Raw genomic sequence first — 22,413 nt, 5'->3', positions numbered from 1 at the left:
TTAGTGAATGGCAGTTGCTCTGTCCAACTGCTAAAAAACTGTGTAGGGAGCAGGGACGCTGGCCGGCATCATTGTTTAAATTTTTTTCCGGGAATTTCTTTATAAAGAATTAAAGCCTTGCTGAGAATCCCCTATGACGAGATGGACTAGTCCAAAACCTGTCACTTCTGTCAGATTTCTACTACCTACTGTAAGTGACAGCATTATAGGAAAAAAGTAATTTATGGATTAATCACGAGACATTGCTCATGCAAATATGCATTTGCTTTTAGATGCCATAATATGCAGGGTCTAAAACGAATTACTGCAAAACTGTTGCCCTGCGGGGTTTAGTTCGTGCAGCATTTAGCACTATTCAGGAGTGCCATGGGGAGGCTTCCCCATGCCCCCATACAACCAGGGAGCCACGGAACACCAAGCCCTCTCACTGCTTGCAACACCACAGCGGGACCCGGGAGGAGGAGGCTTAGAGGAGCAGGCAACCCCTCCGAGTGTGGCCAATGCCGGGAAGAGCCGCTCACTGCTCGGAACTCCTCCGGGGTGCCGCTGTGGGGTTCTGAGCAGTGAGAGGGCTTGGAGCTCCCTAGTTGTATGGGGGCATGCTTCACTCCTTTCTTATGTGTTGCTCCCAAGTCATGCTCATGTGGCAGAACGCAATGGACATTGTAAGGTAGGTGTCGCCACCGGTCTCGAGAGAGCAGCGCTTGGAGCGCAGGGAGGTATGTTGGTCGGGCTGCCCTCCCCGCGGCTCTGGCTCCCCCCTCCATTATGGGGGGCAGCTACCTATCTAACCTATACTGGGGGGCACCTACCTAATCTAACCTACACTGGGGGGCAGCTACCTAATCTAACCTATACTGGGGGGCAGCTACCTAATCTAACCTACGCTGGGGGGCAGCTACCTATCTAACCTATACTGGGGGGCACCTACCTAATCTAACCTACACTGGGGGGCAGCTACCTATCTAACCTACACTGGGGGGCACCTACCTAATCTAACCTACACTGGGGGGCAGCTACCTATCTAACCTACACTGGGGGGCAGCTACCTATCTAACCTACACTGGGGGGCACCTACCTAATCTAACCTACGCTGTGGGGCAGCTACCTAATCTAACCTATACTGGGGGGCAGCTACCTAATCTAACCTACACTGGGGGGCACCTACCTAATCTAACCTACGCTGTGGGGCAGCTACCTAATCTAACCTATACTGGGGGGCAGCTACCTAATCTAACCTACGCTGGGGGGCAGCTACCTATCTAACCTATACTGGGGGGCACCTACCTAATCTAACCTACACTGGGGGGCAGCTACCTATCTAACCTATACTGGGGGGCAGCTACCTATCTAACCTATACTGGGGGGCACCTACCTAATCTAACCTACACTGGGGGGCAGCTACCTAATCTAACCTATACTGGGGGGCAGCTACCTAATCTAACCTACACTGGGGGGCACCTACCTAATCTAACCTACGCTGTGGGGCAGCTACCTAATCTAACCTATACTGGGGGGCAGCTACCTAATCTAACCTACGCTGGGGGGCAGCTACCTATCTAACCTATACTGGGGGGCACCTACCTAATCTAACCTACACTGGGGGGCAGCTACCTATCTAACCTATACTGGGGGGCAGCTACCTATCTAACCTATACTGGGGGGCACCTACCTAATCTAACCTACACTGGGGGGCAGCTACCTATCTAACCTATACTGGGGGCACCTACCTAATCTAACCTACACTGGGGGGCAGCTACCTATCTAACCTACACTGGGGGGCAGCTACCTATCTAACCTACACTGGGGGGCACCTACCTAATCTAACCTACGCTGGGGGGCAGCTACCTAATCTAACCTATACTGGGGGGCAGCTACCTAATCTAACCTACGCTGGGGGGCAGCTACCTATCTAACCTATACTGGGGGGCACCTACCTAATCTAACCTACACTGGGGGACAGCTACCTATCTAACCTATACTGGGGGGCAGCTACCTAATCTAATCTAACCTACACTGGGGGGCACCTACCTAATCTAACCTACGCTGGGGGGCAGCTACCTAATCTAACCTATACTGGGGGGCAGCTACCTAATCTAACCTACGCTGGGGGGCAGCTACCTATCTAACCTATACTGGGGGGCACCTACCTAATCTAACCTACACTGGGGGGCAGCTACCTATCTAACCTATACTGGGGGGCAGCTACCTATCTAACCTACGCTGGGGGGCAGCTACCTATCTAACCTATACTGGGGGGCACCTACCTAATCTAACCTACACTGGGGGGCAGCTACCTATCTATCCTACACTGGGGGGCAGCTACCTAATCTAACCTACGCTGGGGGGCAGCTACCTATCTAACCTATACTGGGGGCCACCTACCTAATCTAACCTACACTGGGGGGCAGCTACCTATCTAACCTACACTGGGGGGCAGCTACCTATCTAACCTACACTGGGGGGCAGCTACCTAATCTAACCTACACTGAGGGGCAGCTACCGATCTAACCTACGCTGGGGGCACTTATCTAACCTGTATTGGGGGCACCTACCTAGCTAGCCTATATAGGTGGCAACTATACTGGGCTGGCTACCTATATTGCAGGCACCTACCTAAATAACCTATACTGGGGGCACCTACCTATCTAACCTATGCTGGGGGCAACTATTCTGGCTACCTATATTAGAGGCACCCACCTAGCTAACCTGTACTGGGGCACCTACCTATCTAACTTATACCGGGGGCGCCTGCCTATCTAACCTATACTGGGGGCAACTATACTGGCTACCTATACTGGAGGCACCTACCTGGCTAACCCATAGCGGGGGCAACTATACTGGCTCACCTATGTCTGGCTACCTATACTGGGGTACCTATTCTTGGCTACCTATACTGGGGGGACCTATACTAAGTGCAACTACACCTGGCTAACCTATACTGCGGGCACCCATACCTTGCTCGGGGAGGGGGGGGGCGCAGTTTTTACACCCTCGCCCTGGGTGCATTTTAGCCTAGAAACTGCACTGTCAATGGGACCATATTTGTTAATAGGCCTGCACAGGAGTTCCCATGTCTTTTCAGGGGAGAAAAAGAATCAAATCTGTGTTTCTAATTGGAGAGCAATTTGTGGTTTGTGCTCAAGTATGCTTGTCCTTAGCCTATCCATGGAGAAAACAATAGTTGCTAAATCATCTGTATTATATAGCTATTCTTGAGTGCCTTGTCCTCTTAATTGTTTTCTTCTGCAGGATTTTCTGCTGTGTCTTAAAAAGAGTTCTCTGTTGTATCATGTTTCTGGTTGTATACCAAGATTGTGTCATTATAGCATGCTCGTAAAAGCAAAGAGACAAATAAAACCCACAACACAGGGTTTATATTTAAAGATTTTTAGGATTCCTGCATCTGCTGTCTGGGATAACGGGAGTCTTCCAAACAAAAATAACTATAATCTTTATAGACAGTTCAGCTATTACTTGTTCCCTGGTGACACATGGCTGCTTTCTGTGGACCGCATTGACAGTAAGTGGTTTACTGGTACTTGTGTGCACAGTAGCATGGCTACATTCCATTCTTGTGCACCACACACACACACACCACATGACCCAGTGCAGTGCATTTATATACTGCTCTTCCTCTGCATAAGTGTTTATCTAATGAGTGTTTATCTAGTGTTTATCTATTCCTAGATTGTGCATATACAGGTGAGGCAGAATTTATTTTTATTGTTTTTCTTTTTTACTATTTTTTGTTTGATTTGGTACCACAATTACATCACTCTCATAGGCAAAGCAGTTTCAATGCCACTTAGGCGTTAAGGTTAGGGTGTTTTTGAAGTTACCTAAGGCAGGAATCAAACTTGAGGAGATCGTGCACGGTTTACTAGGATGCAGAATCACACCAGGTGTGACAGACAATCAATGAGCATGTTCACATCTAATAATGTTCCCGCATGTGGGGAAAAAACATGCTGCATGCAGCATAATATAACACACTGGGTCTGATGCATGAAAGGCCGGTAAGATTGGCATGCGCAGGTAGTGCTTTTTTGTTAGTACTAACTCCAGAGGAGCCCTGCCCGTTACACTATTAGCAGAGGTAATGCGCAATGTAGCAAGAACATAAGTGTGAACCCTCCCTAACACTAACTTTCAACTTGAAGTTCAATACTGTCCACTTCCAAACTTTACCATATTTTTCAGAATATAAGACCCAATTTTTCTCTCTCAAAAATGGGCAGAAAAAAGTCACTGTGTCTTATATTGCCTGACTTATGAACGCCCGCCGATATGAACTGCCGACCCGTTACGATGTCTGGGACTCCATGTACTGTCCCCATGTCCTCCTCTGCTCCCCTGTGTCCTCCTCCGATCCACCCTAGTAGATGAAAGTGGCAGCAGTGGCAGCAGCACATCTCCGTACCACTCTGATAAACAAGGAGACAGGGAGAGCTGACCAATCCACTTAGAGACAGGTAGAGCTGACCAATCCGCTTAGGGAGAGAGAGAGTTGACCAATCCAACCAGTCAATCGCCTATATACTGTTATATACTGGGTACCACATACAGTACAGCACCAGTATCTTTTCATACATAACACCAGTATATGATTTTTTTTATTTGGTGTGCGTTGGAAGAGGGGTAGTCTTATACGGCGCGTATATCCCAAACTCTATATTTTAACTGGAAAACTAGGGGCTCGTCTTATAGGCCGGATATCATTGATGCCAGGTGATACGCCCTATCCTGTTACCGACTCTAAAATCTCGCTGTTAAGGACTGTAGTAAAGCGGTGCAGGTGAACATGTGCGAGATCTGAGAGGCAGAGAAGGAGGTAAATAAGTAAACAAGGGAGGTCCAGAAAGGTTAAAGAGGCATGTTTTATGGGCACAGCGCAAACTATTCTTCCATACCGCTCTGATAAACAGGGAGACAGGGAGAGCTGACCAATCCGCTTAGAGACAGGTAGAGCTGACCAATCCGCTTAGAGAGAGTTGACCAATCCAAGCAGTCAATCGCCTATATACTGTTATATACTAGGTACCACATACAGTACAGCACCAGCATTGGTTCATACATAGCACCAGTGTATGTTTTTTTTTATTTGGTGTGCGTTGGAAGAGGGGTAGTCTTATAGGGCGCGTATATCCCAAACTCTATTTTTTAACTGGAAAAGTTTGGGGGTTGTCTTATACGCCCAGTCATCTTGTAAGCCGAATATGTAGCATTGGACCATTAGGGCTGGAACCCACAGGAGCGCTTTTGGCAGCGTTTTGGCAGCACTGCGGTACGCTAGCAGTTTGCCAAAACGCTGGGCTAATGTTAATGGATGGGGCAACTTCCACAGGAGCGTTTGCGTTTCTCAGAAACGCAAACGCAGGACATGCAGCCTTTTGGGAGCGTTAGCGCTTCAATGTAAAGTATTGAACCGCTAGCGGAAACGCTCAGCGAAACCTAAACTGAGCGGTTTTGCTAGCGTTTTGCGGTTCAGCACACTGTAACAAAATGAAAAATAATTCACAGGACCAATCAGGATAAAAACGCAAAACGCAAAACGCTAGGCACCCGCTGGGGAAAAAAATACAATGTTGCAAAACACGACCAAAAACGCGCATGAATCCGCTTGCAAACCGCTCAGGCAAAACGCTAGCGGTTGCGTTTTGCGTTTGCGGTTTTCAGTGGGTTCCAGGCCTCAGGCTACGCTCTTTTTTTCACTTGTACAGTAATTCACTGAATTGAGCATTTGTATTCAAGGATCCTCTGAGAAGTTAGCTTCTGGTGACAGCACTCATCAGGACATTTCTGTTAAATGGACTAAGCACAGCTGGTTCCTTTTGAAGAACACTTTCTCTCCCCATGTATCTGAACTGACATTTTATATAGTCCTTTGATGGGCTGATACATATTTCTCAAACCAGATGTACGTATGTAGTTAATATACACGTGTGATGTTTATACCAACTCTATGTTTTGTATTTTTACCTGTTCAAGGGGACCAGTTGTATGTCTGATTTAAAGAGCGATAAATACATCTTGGATTTTTTTTTGTATTGTAATATTTTGTGTTACCTCATATAGATACGGCACATATTACTTTATGTCATGGCAGAACCAAATTAGTCTTAACTGTAGCTGACATTTCACTCTTGTGATATTCCTCTTATTAAGCATTATCATGGCAATTATCCATGCATTTATTGTAGTATTTATAAAGGCATAATAAATTGTAAAAAAAAAGAAGCCATTCAATCACATAAGTTAATCGTTGTAACATGTTACTGTTAACCTGGTGATGTAATTATTTATTTATTTGTTGTATTTATAAAGCGCCATCACATTACGCAGCGATGTACATTAGTCAAGGTTACAGACAATATTTAGGTGTGACATACAGTGATAAGACAATACAGGAATACATGCAAACCAGATCACGCAGCACAGTATGAGTACAAGGTAATACTTAGTCAGTTACTGGATGGGAGCATGGAGATTAGGCAAGTCGATTTCACTCAGATCCATAGGATGGGTGTTCGGTAATGGAGGTGCTTGAACAGGTAGAAGACATAAGGAGGAGGACCCTGCCTGAAGGCTTACAATCTAGAGGGAGAGGTAGAGACACAAAAGGTAGGGAAACAGAGTTCAGCTTCGGGTTTAAAGCACTAGTGAGGGGAGTAGGCCAGAGTGAAAAGGTGAGTTTTGAGGGCCTTCTTGAAGATGTTGAAGGAGGGGAAACTCTAATGGGGGGAGGTAGGGAGTTCCATAGTGTTGGAGCAGCTCTTGAGAAGTCCTGGAGGCATGCATGGGATTGGGTAATGCGGAGGACAGTCAGGCGAAGTTCATTGGCGGAGCGGAGTGAACGGCTAGGTGTGTACCTCTGGGTAAGATTGGAAATGTACGTTGGGCAGGTTTTGTGGACAGATTTGTAGGCCAGACACAGTATCTTCACAGAATCTGATTCTGGACTGGATAGGAAGCCAGTGGAGGGATTCACAGGGGGGAGACGCCATGGTGGAGCGATGGAAGGAGTGGATAATTCTGGCTGCATTCATGACGGACTGCAATTTGGGTCATAGAGAGACCAGACAGAAGGGCGTTGCAGTAGTCAAGAAATTATGAGGGCATGGATGAGGAGTTTGGTGGTGAGAGAGGTCTGGAAAGGGCGGATCTTGCAGATGTTATGGAGGTGGAAGTTGCAGGACTGTGTGAGGTTTTGGGTGTGAGGGGTGAAGGAAAGTGCGCTGTCCAGGGTGACACCCAGACCGTGGTCTTGAGAGGTAGGGCGAATAATTGTGTTGTTAACAGTGACATTCACATCTGGGAGGGTCAGGGATGGCCGGGGTGGGTAGATAATAAATAATGTAATAAATAAATGACATGCTGAGCGGCTTGTAAAAGAGCATGTAACCCGAAACAGCGGGCTGTAGCTGCTGCACAGCATTTTATGGATCTTCAATAAAGCTGATTTATACACTTGGATGTGGTGCGGACCATTATCTTCAAACAAGTAAGTAAATAAATAAATAATGACAGTAATAGTGAGGTCATGGAGGAAGCATTGGGTGATACTTCCAGTTCCAGCCATTGACTTGCACTAATTGCACTGAATTAAAGCAATACATCATATAGTAGAGGATGGGAAACTCATGTCATTTAATCAACTTAAACAGCTCTACTCCCTTAAAAATAATATGTTCTTCCGTTATCTCCAGGTCAGCCATGACTTCCGCTCACAATTTCCCGGAGGCAGAATACTCAACCTAGGCTCCTGCCACTTAGAAACTACACTAATGACGCGAATCATAGAAAAAACACTATCCACATTATATTATGAGCTACTGTATACTGAAACTAAAGGGTGGGATAGATGTAAACATAAGTGGAATGAGGATATTGTGGTAATCGATAGCCAAGACTGGGAGGATATCTTGGAGAACTTTATCAAGCTTCCGATATGTTCTAGAGATAGACTGATTCAAGTTAAGTTCCTGCATAGGACGTACATGACCCCAGTACGAATGAACAGCATTTCACGTGCAAACAGTGCTACTTGCCCTAAATGCAATCAACAAGACGGTACCTTTTTTCATGTATTTTGGCAATGCCCTGTCATTGCTACGTTTTGGACTGAAGTTTTCCAGATAATTAACGCCATTTTAACCGTCCAACTTGTTCCTGATCCCAAGTTGGCGCTCCTGGGGATACTGGGCGAAACCTCCCTCAATAAGCATGCTCAGTATTTAATCCAACTACTTACTTTTTATGGCCGCAAAGAAATATTAAGAGTATGGAAGGGCGCTGGGGGCCCCTCGATCAATCATTGGAAGAAAACAGTGAACCAATCTTTGACATTATATAAACTGACCTATTTGAGTAGAAATTGTCCAAATAAATTTGAAAAAATTTGGTCTCCATGGACTGGTAATCCAGATATTACCTCTGACACTCCTTCCTAAGCTAAAGTTATAATCTTTAATATTAACCTATTTTGGTTCCTGGACGTAGTTTCTACGTCCAGGAACCATGCGCGCTACCGCGCGCCCCCGCGGCCAATCGTGCGCGTGCACGCGCACTCCCGGCCGCTGATTCGGTAGCCAAGCAATCAATGTATCGGGCTACGGAGCCCGATCATTGATTCCTCTCCCCCGCTGAAAAAGCGACAGCTTCTCTCGGAAGCTGAGCTTTTTCTGGCCGTCTTCTTCCTGATGCGTCACTCTAAGCGCGTGCTACGCTTAGAGTGACGTCATGTAAACAAACTCATGGCCGCCATCTTGTGGCCAAAAAGTAATACTACACCTGGAAAAAAAAAAACAGAATTAACACACATTTACATTATAAATCTATTGTTTACCTCCCACCCTCCCAAAAGTACCCAAATAAAATGTTTAGTATAAAAAAAAACCCATTACAATAAAAAAAAAAAAAAACATGTAAATATTTACCTAAGGGTCTAAACTTTTTAAATATCAATGTAAAGATGAAATATTTCTATATTTTTTTTATTGTAAACTTGTAAATAGTGATAGATGCAAAATGGAAAAAATGCACCTTTATTTCCAAATAAAATATTGTCGCCATACATTGTGATAGGGACATAATTTTAACGGTGTAATAACCGGGACATATGGACAAATACAATACGCGAGTTTTAATTATGGAGGCGTGTATTATTTTAAAACTATAATGGCTGAAAACTGAGAAATAATGAATTTTTCCATTTTTTTCTTATTCTTCCTGTTAAAATGCATTTACAGTAAAGTGGCTCTTAGCAAAATGTACCCCCCAAAGAAAGCCTAATTGGTGGCGGAAAAAACAAGATATAGATCAGTGCATTGTGATAAGTAGTGATAAAGTTATAGGCTAATGAATAGGAGGTGAACATTTCTCACGTGAAAACGACGGAACCTGAATGGGTTAATAACTTTAATCTGGTTGTAATGCCTGGTGGGGTGGTGCTGGGGGGCGGGGGTGGAGGCGACCTAACTAACCTGTTCTTCCCTTCCTCTGTTTATCTTCTCTTCTCTCTTTTTAAGCTATATACCCTGCATTAATACAGAGGTTATAATTTGATGGACTATAATTAAGTTCGGACGAAGTATCTAATGCTCCTGATACAATTTGGGCTCCCTGGACTCTATGAACAATTGTTAAAAGAATCTCTAGGAAGGAGCCACTATGTACTAGAATATCCTGTACTATGATTTATGATATTGTTGACCTCTGATTGTATCTAAGCTTAATTCTGTCCTGTTGTGGCCTCTCGGCACTGTTTTGTTGTATTAAAATCAATAAAATGATTTGTTAAAAAAAAATAAAGAAAACCCTGAGAATCCCCGCATAAGAATATAGGCTAGTCCAAAATCTGTCGGTAATGTCAGATTTCTACTACTTATTGTAAGTGACAGCAACATAGGAGAAAAGTAATTTATGGCTCATTCTACTCTGGAAGAAACATACTTCCTATATGTATATGTTTACATGTATTTAACCACTTCCCCCCCCCCCCCCCCACGCGTACGAATTTCTCCGTCCCTTTTTCCATCCTTTAACCCCCAGGGACGGAGAAATCCGTACTTTCCGCGCTCCCGCCGCTGCCCGCGCTCCCGCTCGCTCTAGCGCGCACTCCTGCGGGTAAACACGCCGCCCGCCGCTTGCCCGGGGATCAATGAAAGGGAAAATCCATTCCCGTTTGTTGATCTAAGCCCCGCAATGATCCGCTGCTTTCTCCAAAAAGCAGCGCGATCATTGTGAAAAAAAAAACTTTCTCAGCCTCCTAGTACTTCCTGCAAGCGTCCGAAAGGACGCTTGCAGGTCGCATTAAACAAAAAGTTACTGTTGCCATCTTGTGGCCAAATAGTAAAACTACACCCTTAAACATTTTTTACATACAAATAAATCAGTTTTACACAAAAAATTAACTCACAGTCCCCAATATTTTTTTTTTGTAATTAAAAAAAAAAAATTACAATTAAAAAAAATACATAAATAGTTACCTTAGGGACTGAACTTTTTTAAATATTTATGTCAAGAGGGTATAACATTGTTACTTTATAAACTATGGGCTTGTAATTAAGGATGGACGCAAAACTGAAAAAAATGCACCTTTATTTCCAGTTAAAATATTGGCGCCAAACATTGTGATAGGGACATAATTTAAACGGTTTTATAACCGGGACAAATGGGCAAATACATTTCATGGGTTTTAATTACAGTAGCATGCATTATTTAAAAACTATAAAGGCCGAAAACTGAAAAATAATAAATTTTTCCCACATGTTTTCCTATTTTCCCCTTAAAACACATTTAGAATAAAATAATTCTTGGCATAATGTCCCACCTAAAGAAAGCCTAATTGGTGGCTAAAAAAACAAGATATAGTTAATTTCATTGCGATAAGTAATGATAAAGTTATAGACGAATGAATGGAAGGAGCGCTGAAAGGTGAAAATTGCTCTGGTGGTCAAGGGGTAAAACCCCTCAGTTGGGAAGTGGTTAAAATTTTAAGATTTTCGCGATAGAGGTCCTTTAAATAAAAAAGTAAACTATTCTGGCTTGAGAAAGTGCAGATTGCCCAAAACGTCATGCTGTTGCCTATACAGCTGTTTTGTATGCCTTTTATTGTTGAATACATGCATTTTTGTTATACCATGGTATTGACCATCTGGAACATTTGCACTATACAGCCCAGGAGGAAATTGGACAGCAGCTCCTGGCACACAAAGGTTTGCCTCCAACCGGTTGGGAGTGTGCACGTCTCCATCCTACTTTAATACTTTATAAATATAAAAACTAAAAAATCTGCAAAGAAAAGTGATAAGGCAACACCAAGAGGAAAACCCACAAAGGCTCACAAAGGCTGTATTTCCTTTTTTTTTTTTTTCTTTGCAACCATGTTTCTTTAACTTAACCATTGCTACAAAAGAGTATAGGACCTTTGTAGTACTGCGCAAGTGCAGAATCCTCTGTGCAATGGGAGCACGGGGGGACACACTTGCAGCCAGGCCGCGCTTGCGCAGTAAGCCCTGACTTCCGAAGTTACCGGGAGCCATAACGGAGGATGGAGGAGGCAGGGAACGACAGCGAGGGATGGGTCAGGCCGAAGGGGGCTGGAGGAAGCCCCAGGTATGGATAAAACGTTTGCATTCATTAATCTCAGGTTTACTTTAAGGGGACCCTCAGTTGTCTTTAGTGATTGACATATCACTGTATTGAAGAATAAAGCAGTCTGCACTGCCTTTGTTGTCTTTTATACATTGCTTGTTACCACCATTGGAATTTCCTGGGAGTAACACCTTGATGTTCCATTGATAATTTCCACCAACATGGGAAGTGTCTTGAGCCTATATGCAACCTTATACTGTGGGTTGTTGGTATCTGGTAAGCGTACGAGAGGAATCAGCGCAGGAGACTTGGGCGCAGGATACAGCCGGTATGGCTGTATCCTGCTCCTGCACAAATTCCCATTGATGTTAAATACTTTTCCCCCTCCAGGCCGCCATGGATGGTGGGGAATGAAATAATTTGGCTTCCAGCAATTGCTGGAGGCCGAATAATAGTGTTTGAGAAGTAACTTCTGACAGCGCTGAAGTTACTCACTGCTGCGCCCAAGTCTCCTGCGCTGGAATGAAAGTGTTCATCTGGTAAGCCTTATTTCCTATATTGGCTATGGTAAACACGTTTGAGAGAGCTTTGGACACCGTTTGGTGATTTGACATAATTTGTTATCCTTTTTATGATTGTGGAGACCTGCGCTGTTTGACACTATATACATTTATACTAGTAATTTCTGCAGAAATCTTCTGTAATATTGAGCTCTACAGTTGCTGACTTCATAGTGCCTGACGCAGTACAAAGCTGACTCCTGCATTTATGAACAGAATGCACAACCAAGGATGACCTGAAGTGTTGCCTTAAAAGGACATTGGCATGAATTGGTAGGTAGGTACTAGTTACATCACAAAATTGTGAGTCAAGTGGTCAGTGAGTATGGGCTTAAAATAAGAAAAATGTGCTAAAAAAAAACCCAAACTTTACACCCATATCATTCAGTCAGAAACCTAAATTGTGAGAATGACACTGGGACACGTCATGAGTGTGGTCAGTGCAAATATAGCATTGTGTGGCAGGACATTGCAGGAAGTTGTGGTAGGGCAATGAGCTGTGTCTAGAAACAGCCCACTGATATGGTGATGATTCAGAAGTGATGCACATAGAAAGGCAACCCAGACTCTTATCATTTCTGTTCGGGATCTCTGCCCACCCTTACATTGTCTCTAAGTCACTCCACTAAAAAATGCAGTTTGTATATACATGTAATAGAACATTATTTTAAATGAATTATGAGCAGATAAAACTATTTTGCATTTGTCACAAAAAAAGGAAATTGTTGTCGTATACCAGAGTGACACATACTGTTGCCAAAGGGATTGGAACAGTGACAACAGAACAGCGCACAATGAGGTGGCTTGTGGGAGGCAGGGAAAGGAGGGGAACATCGTGCTTGGTGGTTACTGTCAATAAATGCTTTAGATATTTCAATTTCTTCAGGGAAGACTATACACATACTGGATTCAATAAAGGTGGCCTTTAATGACTTCCTTTCTGACCTTCATCTAGCATGTGTGCGTACCTGCCAATCCCCCCCCCCCCCCCCCCCCACACACACACACACCTGCCTCCAAACTTGATAAGATATGTAGCCTCCTGTACGCACGCAAGGATGCACGGGCGCAAACACACACACACACACACACAAACACACACACACACACTTGTGCAATCTTCCCCACCCACTTTACAAATATGTTATCCCCACTTCTTTCCTCCCTCTCCTATGTTTCCCTCTGCTCCACCAGTATTTGTCACCTCTCATCCTCCTCCCCATATTGCAGAGAAGTATGGAGATGGTTCTGAAGCTGGATTTTTACCTCCTTCAGCACTGTGTACACTGTCCATCTGTAATCATGTGACATGCAGGAAGCAGAACCACAAATACTCACTATTGCAGGACCTGGTTAGATAGGCCATGTTACAGAGAGGAGAATAATCTGCAAACTCAGTGAGATTCTAAAAGCCAGTTTTCTTTATTGAAGATAAATCCACATACAAAGACAAAGACATCCACAGGATTAACTGACACATGTCGGGCCTAAAGCGGACCTGAACTCAGAACGTCCTCTCTGCTCTAAGAGATACACAACAGAATAACAACCTTTAAACAAAAAACATTTCTTTGTTACAGCTGATACAAATCCTAAAGTAAATCTGCACTGTTTCTACTTCCTGATTCATGGAAGCAGACATATTGTTAACAGCCTGTACTTTCAAATGAGCTTATCTGCCATCTCTGCCATGGCAGTCATGTGACACATGGGAGAGATCAAATTACAACTTGTGATTATACACAAATGAGGGGGGAATTAAACAGGCTAAACTCACTAAATACATACAGGGCACATTTCTCTATGTTTTCCTTTTGTTCTGTGCAAGGGTTCAGGTCCACTTTAAGATGTGCCCTTAGTCATAGTAACAATGAGCCTGAAGAAAGGTGGAGTCTTTATAGGTAGATGGAAAGAAAACTTCACCCACCCAAATGCACTAAGCTTTGGCACCAGGAAACAGAGAATGGGCAGCTGCCGCAGATGATGGACAGTAGATATAGTGATTGAAGAGGTAAGACCCAAACTTCAGCACCCTGAAGAAGCAGTGAGGAGGAGTATGAGAGGCTAGGTTGGTCCTAGCAGAGGAAGGAAAGAACTTGGCCCCATCCTGCACTGCACCCAGAGGCCTTAGCCTGGTTCACCTCTGCCTCGGCTTGACTTTGCATCTAGTCAGCCTGCCCTGAAACACTGCCTCGTCTGCTATATTTATCCCTACATTGTTATACCACTATTTTAATAATCATTTAATCACATGGCATAAAAGATGGAGAGTGAATACTTTGTCGATTGAAGCCACACCCCCACTGTCTGGCTTCAGACCGATGAGAGGTGTTTGAGATTGCTGAGAAGGACATGAGAATATGTGAATTTCAATGCAGGTATTTTCCTTTTTTACTTTGTGAAACAGCAACTTTTATAAAAAAAATTTCATGCACAATCCAAATAACACAAAGTTCTTAAGAGTATAAAAAAAATACTGTGTCTGAACTTGAAACCCCGAAATACTAGAGTCCTCAAACCCCCAATACCGGAGAGCCAAAGATGATCACATTACCAGTTGCATGCTGTAAATATCTTGGCATATGTTTTTAATACAGCTCAGAAAAACAGGTTTTTGGTCATAAATCATCCAACTGACACTCATGGCTTAGAAGTGAGTTGCTAAACATGATCATAAATAAGCTGTCTAGGGTGGGGGTAATGGGCAGAATTATTTCTGTTTTAACACGCTTCACTGGTCAACAGTCCATTGTTAGGCACAAATCATCTAATAGAAGAATCCAAGGACACTGACCTTGCAGGCTGTGGTGCTACCAAGGGAGTATGCTTGTAATTTGTACTGTACTTTAAGTAAGATATTAGGAATTAATATATAACCCAATACTACCGTATGTCTAGAGATATAAGCATAATGTAAAATATTCACCATTCATATGAACTACGTCTTCAGTCAGTCTCAAGTGGGCTTACTTATTGAGACAATGCAAACAGAAGCAACAATGTTCAGATGCGTTATCCTATAGCAGCGTCAGCAAGAAGCATTGCACATTTTTTTGTCAGGCATGCGCATAAGAGATGGTCAATGAGATACATACAGTATAATTCCAGCTGCACACAGATTTGACACAAACTGTATGCGGCTTGAAACTGGGACAAATTACATTGACAGGAAATTAATGTGATTGGCCCAATTACAAAGAAATCTAAAAAAAAAAGTGAGTTTTAACATTCCTGTAAGATGAACTTCTCTTTGTGTATGCAGCCCTTAGGGTCTGAAATCTCTAATAACATTTTAAGACTGTCTTTGGTGCTCTTTTGGGAAGTTTCTGCCTCCTCACTTTATTTTCTGCTGTTTACAGGATGGCGACAAAGTGAAAAATCAGTACTTGTAAAGGTGCATCCATATTCCTAATCGCTACTTACAATGAACTATAGGAAATGCTTACCGTAATTTAAGCCCAAGGGGCGCTATAAAAATTCCACAAACTGAAAGACAGTAAATCACTTGTGATAAAGTGAACAGAGAGGGATAAAAATATAGGTGTAAATGAAGTCAATAAAAAAGTTGAGATAAAGATAAATAATTTAGAATAATTATGCTCATTAAAGTAGTGAAGGGAACGTTAAAGTGCACCTCTGGGATACTGCGTGCTACTGCTATACAGTACATCCATCTCAATATACTCTGGCTGTACATCACTGTCTCTTGATCCTATCTACTGAGTACTGAATACTGTGGCCTATATCCTATTACCTTTTCTCCTGAGTTTTCTCCAAAGAGATACAGTGGTTTGCAAAAGTATTCGGCCCCCTTGAAGTTTTCCACATTTTGTCACATTACTGCCACAAACATGAATCAATTTTATTGGAATTCCACGTGAACGACCAATACAAAGTGGTGTACATGTGAGAAGTGGAACGAACATCATACATGATTCCAAATTTTTTTTACAAATAAATAACTGCAAAGTGAGGTGTGCGTAATTATTCAGCCCCCTTTGGTCTGAGTGCAGTCAATTGCCCATAGACATTGCCTGATGAGTGCTAATGGAAGGAGTATGGCACAAATGTAAACCTACCATGATAAGGCCATCCACCTAAACTCACAGGCCGAACAAGGAGAGCGCCATACTCCTTCCATTAGCACTCATCAGGCAATGTCTATGGGCAACTGACTGCACTCAGACCTAAGGGGGGCTGAATAATTACGCACAACCCACTTTGCAGTTATTTATTTGTAAAAAATGTTTGGAATCATGTAGGATTTTCGTTCCACTTCTCACGTGTACACAACTTTGTATTGGTCTTTCATGTGGAATTCCAATAAAATTGATTCAGGTTTGTGGCAGTAATATGACAAAATGTGGAAAACTTGAAGGGGGCCGAATACTTTTGCAAACCACTGTATTTTCAAACCTTACTCAAAAATGCCTTTAATAATAATTCCAGTATTTGTATAGCGCTTTTCTCCTGTTGGACTCAAAGCTATTTTAACCTCTTGAGGACCTCAGTGTTAAACCCCCCTAATGACCAGGCCATTTTATGTTAAATGGGCCACTGCAGTTTTAAGGCCAAGCTGCAGGACCGCACAACACAGCACACAAGTGATTCCCCCCCCTTTTGTCCCCATCAACAGAGCTCTCTATTGGTGGGGTCTGATCGCCCCTGCAGTGTTTTTTTTTTAATATATAAATAGTTATGTCATTTTTTTTTAATTAAATTTATGTATTTTTTATCATTTTTTTTCCCCTATGTCCCTCCCACCCCCAGGCAGCCAATAACGGCGATCGGCTGTCATAGGCTTCAGCCTATGACAGCCGATCACTCTCTTGTCCCCCAGGGGACAGCTGTGGCACACGGCTGTCCCCAGTACAGCTCTGCTGCAGATTGCAGCGCTGTACAATACAATTAAGCTGCGGTTTCGCCGTTACAGTCTCCCGAGCAGCGATCGCCGCTCGGATACTGAAGGCTCCGCTTCGCCCACCAAGCAGGAGATGCGCGCGCACCCTGCGCTCGATCGCCTGCAAATGTAAGCCCCAGGACTTTACGCCAATCAGCGTTAGGCAGTCCTGGGGCTGCCGCCGCGGCCACGCCCATCGGCGTGACGCCGTCGGGAAGTGGTTAAGGCAGTCACTAGTGCACACTCAGTAGCAGTGTTAGGGAGTCTCACTCAAGAACTCCTTACTGAATAGGTGCTGGCTTACTGAAACTGGCAGCGACAAAATTTGAACCCAGGTCACCTATGTCAGAAAATGCTCAACATAAGCTTGATGTAACTTTTTTTCCCCTACTTTTGGTACTTTTTCAATTGCTTAGCGCAGAAAAGTTATTTTTAGATGAGATGAAAAATTATCTCTTGGCAGAAAACTAAGAAAAAGTGAGGATTGGAAAAGGTCCTGGGTCTGTTTAGTTTGCAAACTCTTATAAAGCCGTCAGGGTCAGTCATAAGTCACACAGCTTTCTATGTCAATTTTTTTTTGGGTGCCTATCCAATACATAATAGAAGCATTGGTGCCTGATACTCTTAATCCTCCACACCCACCTCCTCTGCTCTCTCCACTTTTTTTAGGCTGGGTTCACACTATGCAAAAGTATTATTATATCCATTTATAACAGATGTTCTGTTTTGGTATTTCACCATCTTCCTATTCATCCATTGCAATGCATTTTCTGACCTGTGTATTGGACTGGAGATTATTATTATTATTTATTGTATTTATAAAGCGCCAACATATTACACAGCTGTATGCCAGTTGTGATAACAAAACTAGGGGTAGCTGTGGGTTATAGACATTGGAAAGGACAGGAGTATGATATCAAAGTTGGTGATATCTAGAAAAGTTTTGCTGAATGAGGGTGTTTTAAAGTTAGGATGAGCTTTTCCATATAATAGTTAGATGTCTTACCCCACTCCCTAAATCCTGTACTGTATACATTGTACTATTACCCCTTCTCAAAATCCGGTGTGTGCATGTGCTTCTATTCTCTCCTACCCTGTGCAGCTGCATCTACCACTCCCCTGATGTGCTCTTGCTACTGTATCTCTTTCCCCTTATGAAATGTTACTTATATTTATTCTCTCTTCCCCCAAATGAAGTATGACTTTATCAATTCTAAACCATTGAATTGTGAAGCTCCTGGCACTCATACTGCTTTTAATTTGGTCATCTGGTTTGTATACTGTGCACTTCCTCAATTTTTCTGACTCTCTGTAGCAACAACTACCAGAAACAGGGATGTGTGTAATGTACATGGTTGAACTCGATGGACATGTGTCTTTTTTCAACCCAAATAACTACATATGTATATGTTAGCTTGAGAGGATGTGCAGTGTAAGGGTGAGGTTAGCACTACAATATCTGGACACTGACACTCTTTGAACCCACTAGAATCCACACCAGTGAACAGAAAAATGCCTATTCTTATAAAATGTCAATTTGTGAGAGCCTGCAACCTAAACAAGCAGCAGTTTTCTGAACACACTAAGAGAAAGCATTTGGATACTATTATAACACATAAAAGGGGTACGCCAATTTGCTTCCAGCAACAAATGCAACAAACGCTAAATTATCATTTTAAACTCGTTTCCTGGACCCGCCCCACAGCTAACCTTAACCATCCCCTTGGCGACCAATACGCCACAAACTGGATACATTAAAAAACCTGTAATTTTCAGGCGCCACAGGTGCCCACATTTCTCCTTAAAGCTGTCTATGATGGCGACCAAACTTCCGGTGATATTGGGCACCCAAATTTCCCAAATCGATGCACAATACCTTCTCTGTATATTGCTCTCAACCCTGGCTATAAGCATGCTCAGAATGTTGGAGGTTTTTTTCCAGCTAGTTTGGACTCAGCTAGCAGTACTTCTGCAACTTAATTGGATGCAGTACTGACGGGTCCCACAGAGAACACAGAACTGAAAACACATGTTTAGTAGTGAGGGTAAGGGTTACAACTTCTTATGGGTTTTAATGCTGTCAGTTTCCATGTTGAGACCACTTCCATCAATTCCAGCCATGATATTAGTTGTCAAATCGATTTGCAGGAGATCAGCACCCATGCAAAATAGAAAAAATAATGGAATGACTAGACCTATCTGTCCTTGAGTACCACTCGGACAATGAAATCTAATGTAGAAAAGTAGGTTGGTGTCTCCAAAATAATCATACAGTTATTTTAGTAAAAAATATCTCTTTAACCTGAAGAAATAAAGAGCTACTGTATGTTTTACTAAAAGAGCTATTTGATTATTTTGGAGGTGCCAACCTACTTTCTACATGGTATTAGTTGTCTTCTCGGTAACGACATAGTCAGCAACAATAACCCTCTTTTATCCAAAGATAAGAAAAAAATGACTTGACTAAGGATGGTAAATGAGATGCAAATAATTAACACAGCATTATGCAAATTCTGTATGCAAATTTATGCAGATTGAAGTGGACCAATCTTATCTCGCAAAGGTGGAATTCAGTCGATCCACTTTCAAGCTGCATGCATTTGTATTTACACAATTTCCAGAACTCTGCATTGGCTTGGAATTAATTGCATTTTATTCACCATCCCTATATGACACTATTTCAGTAGTAAATAACATCTGAAAGGGATCTGTGAGCTGCTCTCACCAGTCTACAACAGCCACATGGGCATATTCATCAAAACAGTGCAAGGAAAAATGGGAACAAAAGTGCCACAAAACATACAAAAGTTGAGTAATTGCTCAAATCAGATCCATTCTTTTGCAGGGGTGTAACAACAGGGAGAGCAGCCCCTGCAAACGCAGGGGGACCCCAGTGCTGTGGGGAGCTCCAACAACTAACCTTTTATCCCTCTGATATACAGGCATCCATCCATCCTCCAGATCAGGTGTTTTTGTGGGTACACTTGTTGTGGGTGTGAAGATCATAATGCCCACACTTGTTTTATGACCCTTGCAAGATAATCTCCCAGGCTATGAGGGTCACTAAGGGGAGGGATGTGAGCATTGGGGGGAAGGGGGCATCAAAGTTTAGTTGGGGCCCCCATATTTAGTCTGCTTTATGTTTGCAATAATTTGGCCCAAATTGTGCTCGCATTAATTCCAATAAATCTTCCCTCCACCTCTAGTTCTAATGAAGCACAGATATCAGATGGATGTATCTGCAGGTATAGAACCAGCACCACAACTTCTGTATACAGCATATGGCCCCTACTCTAAGGGCCTGTTTCCACTACACGCAGATTCTGCATGCAGAAAACTGACTCCAATGAATGCCTATGGGAAATCTGCATCAGAAAAATCGCGTTCAGTGGAAACAGGCCCATAGACATTCATTGGAGTCAGTTTTCTGCATGCAGAATCTGCGTGTAGTGGAAACAGGCCCTAACACTCTACCAGTTATCTAAGTAGAACATGCAGTATATTGCAATGGACAAAACTGATAGGTGGACATCAGCCCTGACAAATGGCCGCTGCAGAATCTTACGATCACTAAAAATGCCAGACACAAAACGAAAATACAGACAATTACATTACAACAACCCTATATAATGTTGTTGGGGTTTCTTTTTTTTTGGGGGGGGGGGGGAGGGGGAGGTTGCACTTCTTTAAATTAACTAAATATTTCTGTCTTTGTGTATTTCAGCTAGAAAGTTACATTCATGACAGTGTTAAAGCCGACATGAGAAATCCTCAGCAAACAGCAGTGCGAAATCAATCGACCAGCATGGACGTTGGAACTGACCTAGGAAGCCAATCTGCCCAGCAAATGCACAAGCTGACCGATGCTGACTCCCAGGTATCATATGTTCAGGGTCGTAACTAGAGAGGAGCGGTCAATGCGACAGCAGGGGGGCCCAGAGCTGTAAGGGGGCCCCAATACTACTTCACTCCCCCTGATAAAGGGGTCCATCCTGCAGATCAGGTGTTCTTGTGGCTACATTTATTATGGGTGTGAAGATTGTGACGTCCAAACTTTTTTTATGGCCCTTGTGAGATGGGCCCCCAGGCTGTGAGTGCTCAAGGGGAGGCAAGGGAAAGGGTTTGAATACCATGGGGTCCCATTAAAGTTTTACTGGGGAGCCCCATGATTGTAGTTGGGAAGACCCATTGTAGTTACGCCCATGCACATATTCAAGTATTTTATTAGCTGTAGGACACCTGGCACAGTATTTGTAATTCTGTTTGTATCCTGTACAAGTTACATGGCCTGAATAATAGACAGCAGATAGAAACACAGCTTTTACACACACATCCTATAAGCCACTTCAGAAATGAACCGTGATTCCTAGACATTTTCATTTGTATTGAAAAAACAGCATATACCCCATTCCCTTAACCTGGAGGGTACAACCAGTGTATGTGGGGTTTGCCCCAAACACTGTAGTACCAACCCATATTGCATTCAACTTTGGGTACCTTCAAGGCTGGAGAGCAAATCCCACTTCTGCTTTGGAAAGCATCCTTGTCCCAATTTTAAGGATCAAGAGGCTCAACCACACTTCCTTTTTCCAGGAGGAGCTGAGGATAATAAAATGGAAGGCTTATAGTGAATCACATCGCTACCCAGGCAGGAGGCAGCAATATGGATGACTTGTGATCACGGCTATAATGGCATGCTAAGCTGAAGGAATGCAATTTCAATTTGTTCAGTTTTGTCATTGTTCTTTCCATCTGCGTATTTAACGACATACAACAATTTCAAGTATACCTATTGTGCTCGTTTCTATTTGCCTGCCATGCATTTTCTATATGTTTGTGTTATGGTTCAGTGTTTCTGTTTTCTTAATGCAACAAGTATTCGTAACATTTTCCATCCATGGCTCTTGTCTCTTGTGACCCTCTAGTGCTCCTATTTGGCACTGTCTTCTTAAAGCTTTCCTTGTGCTGGGCTCTGCTTGCAATTCTTGCTTCCCAGAACTCTCACATTTTTCTTTCTCTAGGTAGGTTTTCATTATCATCTTATTACTTCCAGGCCGTTGTCTACATTACTCACTATTCTCAGCTAGACTCATTTATCAAAACTGGAGCAAAGTTGTAACTAAAGGCTCATACACACATCAGACTATAGTCTTTGGAAACTGAAAGATCACAGACCAATCTTACCACCCTTCATGTAGTATGAGAGCCATACTCTACACAGTCTTTTCTATGGAGCTGAACTCCACATCAGAAAAAAATCTTTGCAAGATGCTGCACACACAGATGCTGTACAGACACAAAAGATCAGTATCTGCAAAAGATCTGTTCCTGCCAAAAATCCATTCCTGCAAATTG

The 22,413-nt window shown here is 43.0% G+C and overlaps 1 protein-coding gene and 1 long non-coding RNA gene across 7 annotated transcripts in view; one reads left to right on the top strand and one right to left on the bottom strand.

Annotated features, from left to right (window-relative positions):
• The window catches only part of LOC137546519 (uncharacterized), a 100,461-nt gene that overhangs the window by 32,669 nt on the left and 45,379 nt on the right, over positions 1–22,413 (bottom strand). The gene's annotated exons all lie outside the window — the stretch shown is intronic.
• The window catches only part of LOC137546516 (angiopoietin-2-like), a 142,964-nt gene that overhangs the window by 81,237 nt on the left and 39,314 nt on the right, over positions 1–22,413 (top strand). For all 5 annotated transcript variants that reach the window (XM_068269075.1, XM_068269071.1, XM_068269073.1 and 2 more), the window contains one exon: positions 20,783–20,935. In XM_068269075.1, the coding sequence (XP_068125176.1) occupies positions 20,783–20,935 (153 nt within the window). The remainder of the gene's footprint in view (positions 1–20,782; positions 20,936–22,413) is intronic.

The sequence above is a fragment of the Hyperolius riggenbachi genome, chromosome 2 (genome assembly GCF_040937935.1).
Source record: "Hyperolius riggenbachi isolate aHypRig1 chromosome 2, aHypRig1.pri, whole genome shotgun sequence".
NCBI lineage: Eukaryota > Metazoa > Chordata > Amphibia > Anura > Hyperoliidae > Hyperolius > Hyperolius riggenbachi.
This window is presented reverse-complemented; position numbering and strand designations above follow the sequence as displayed.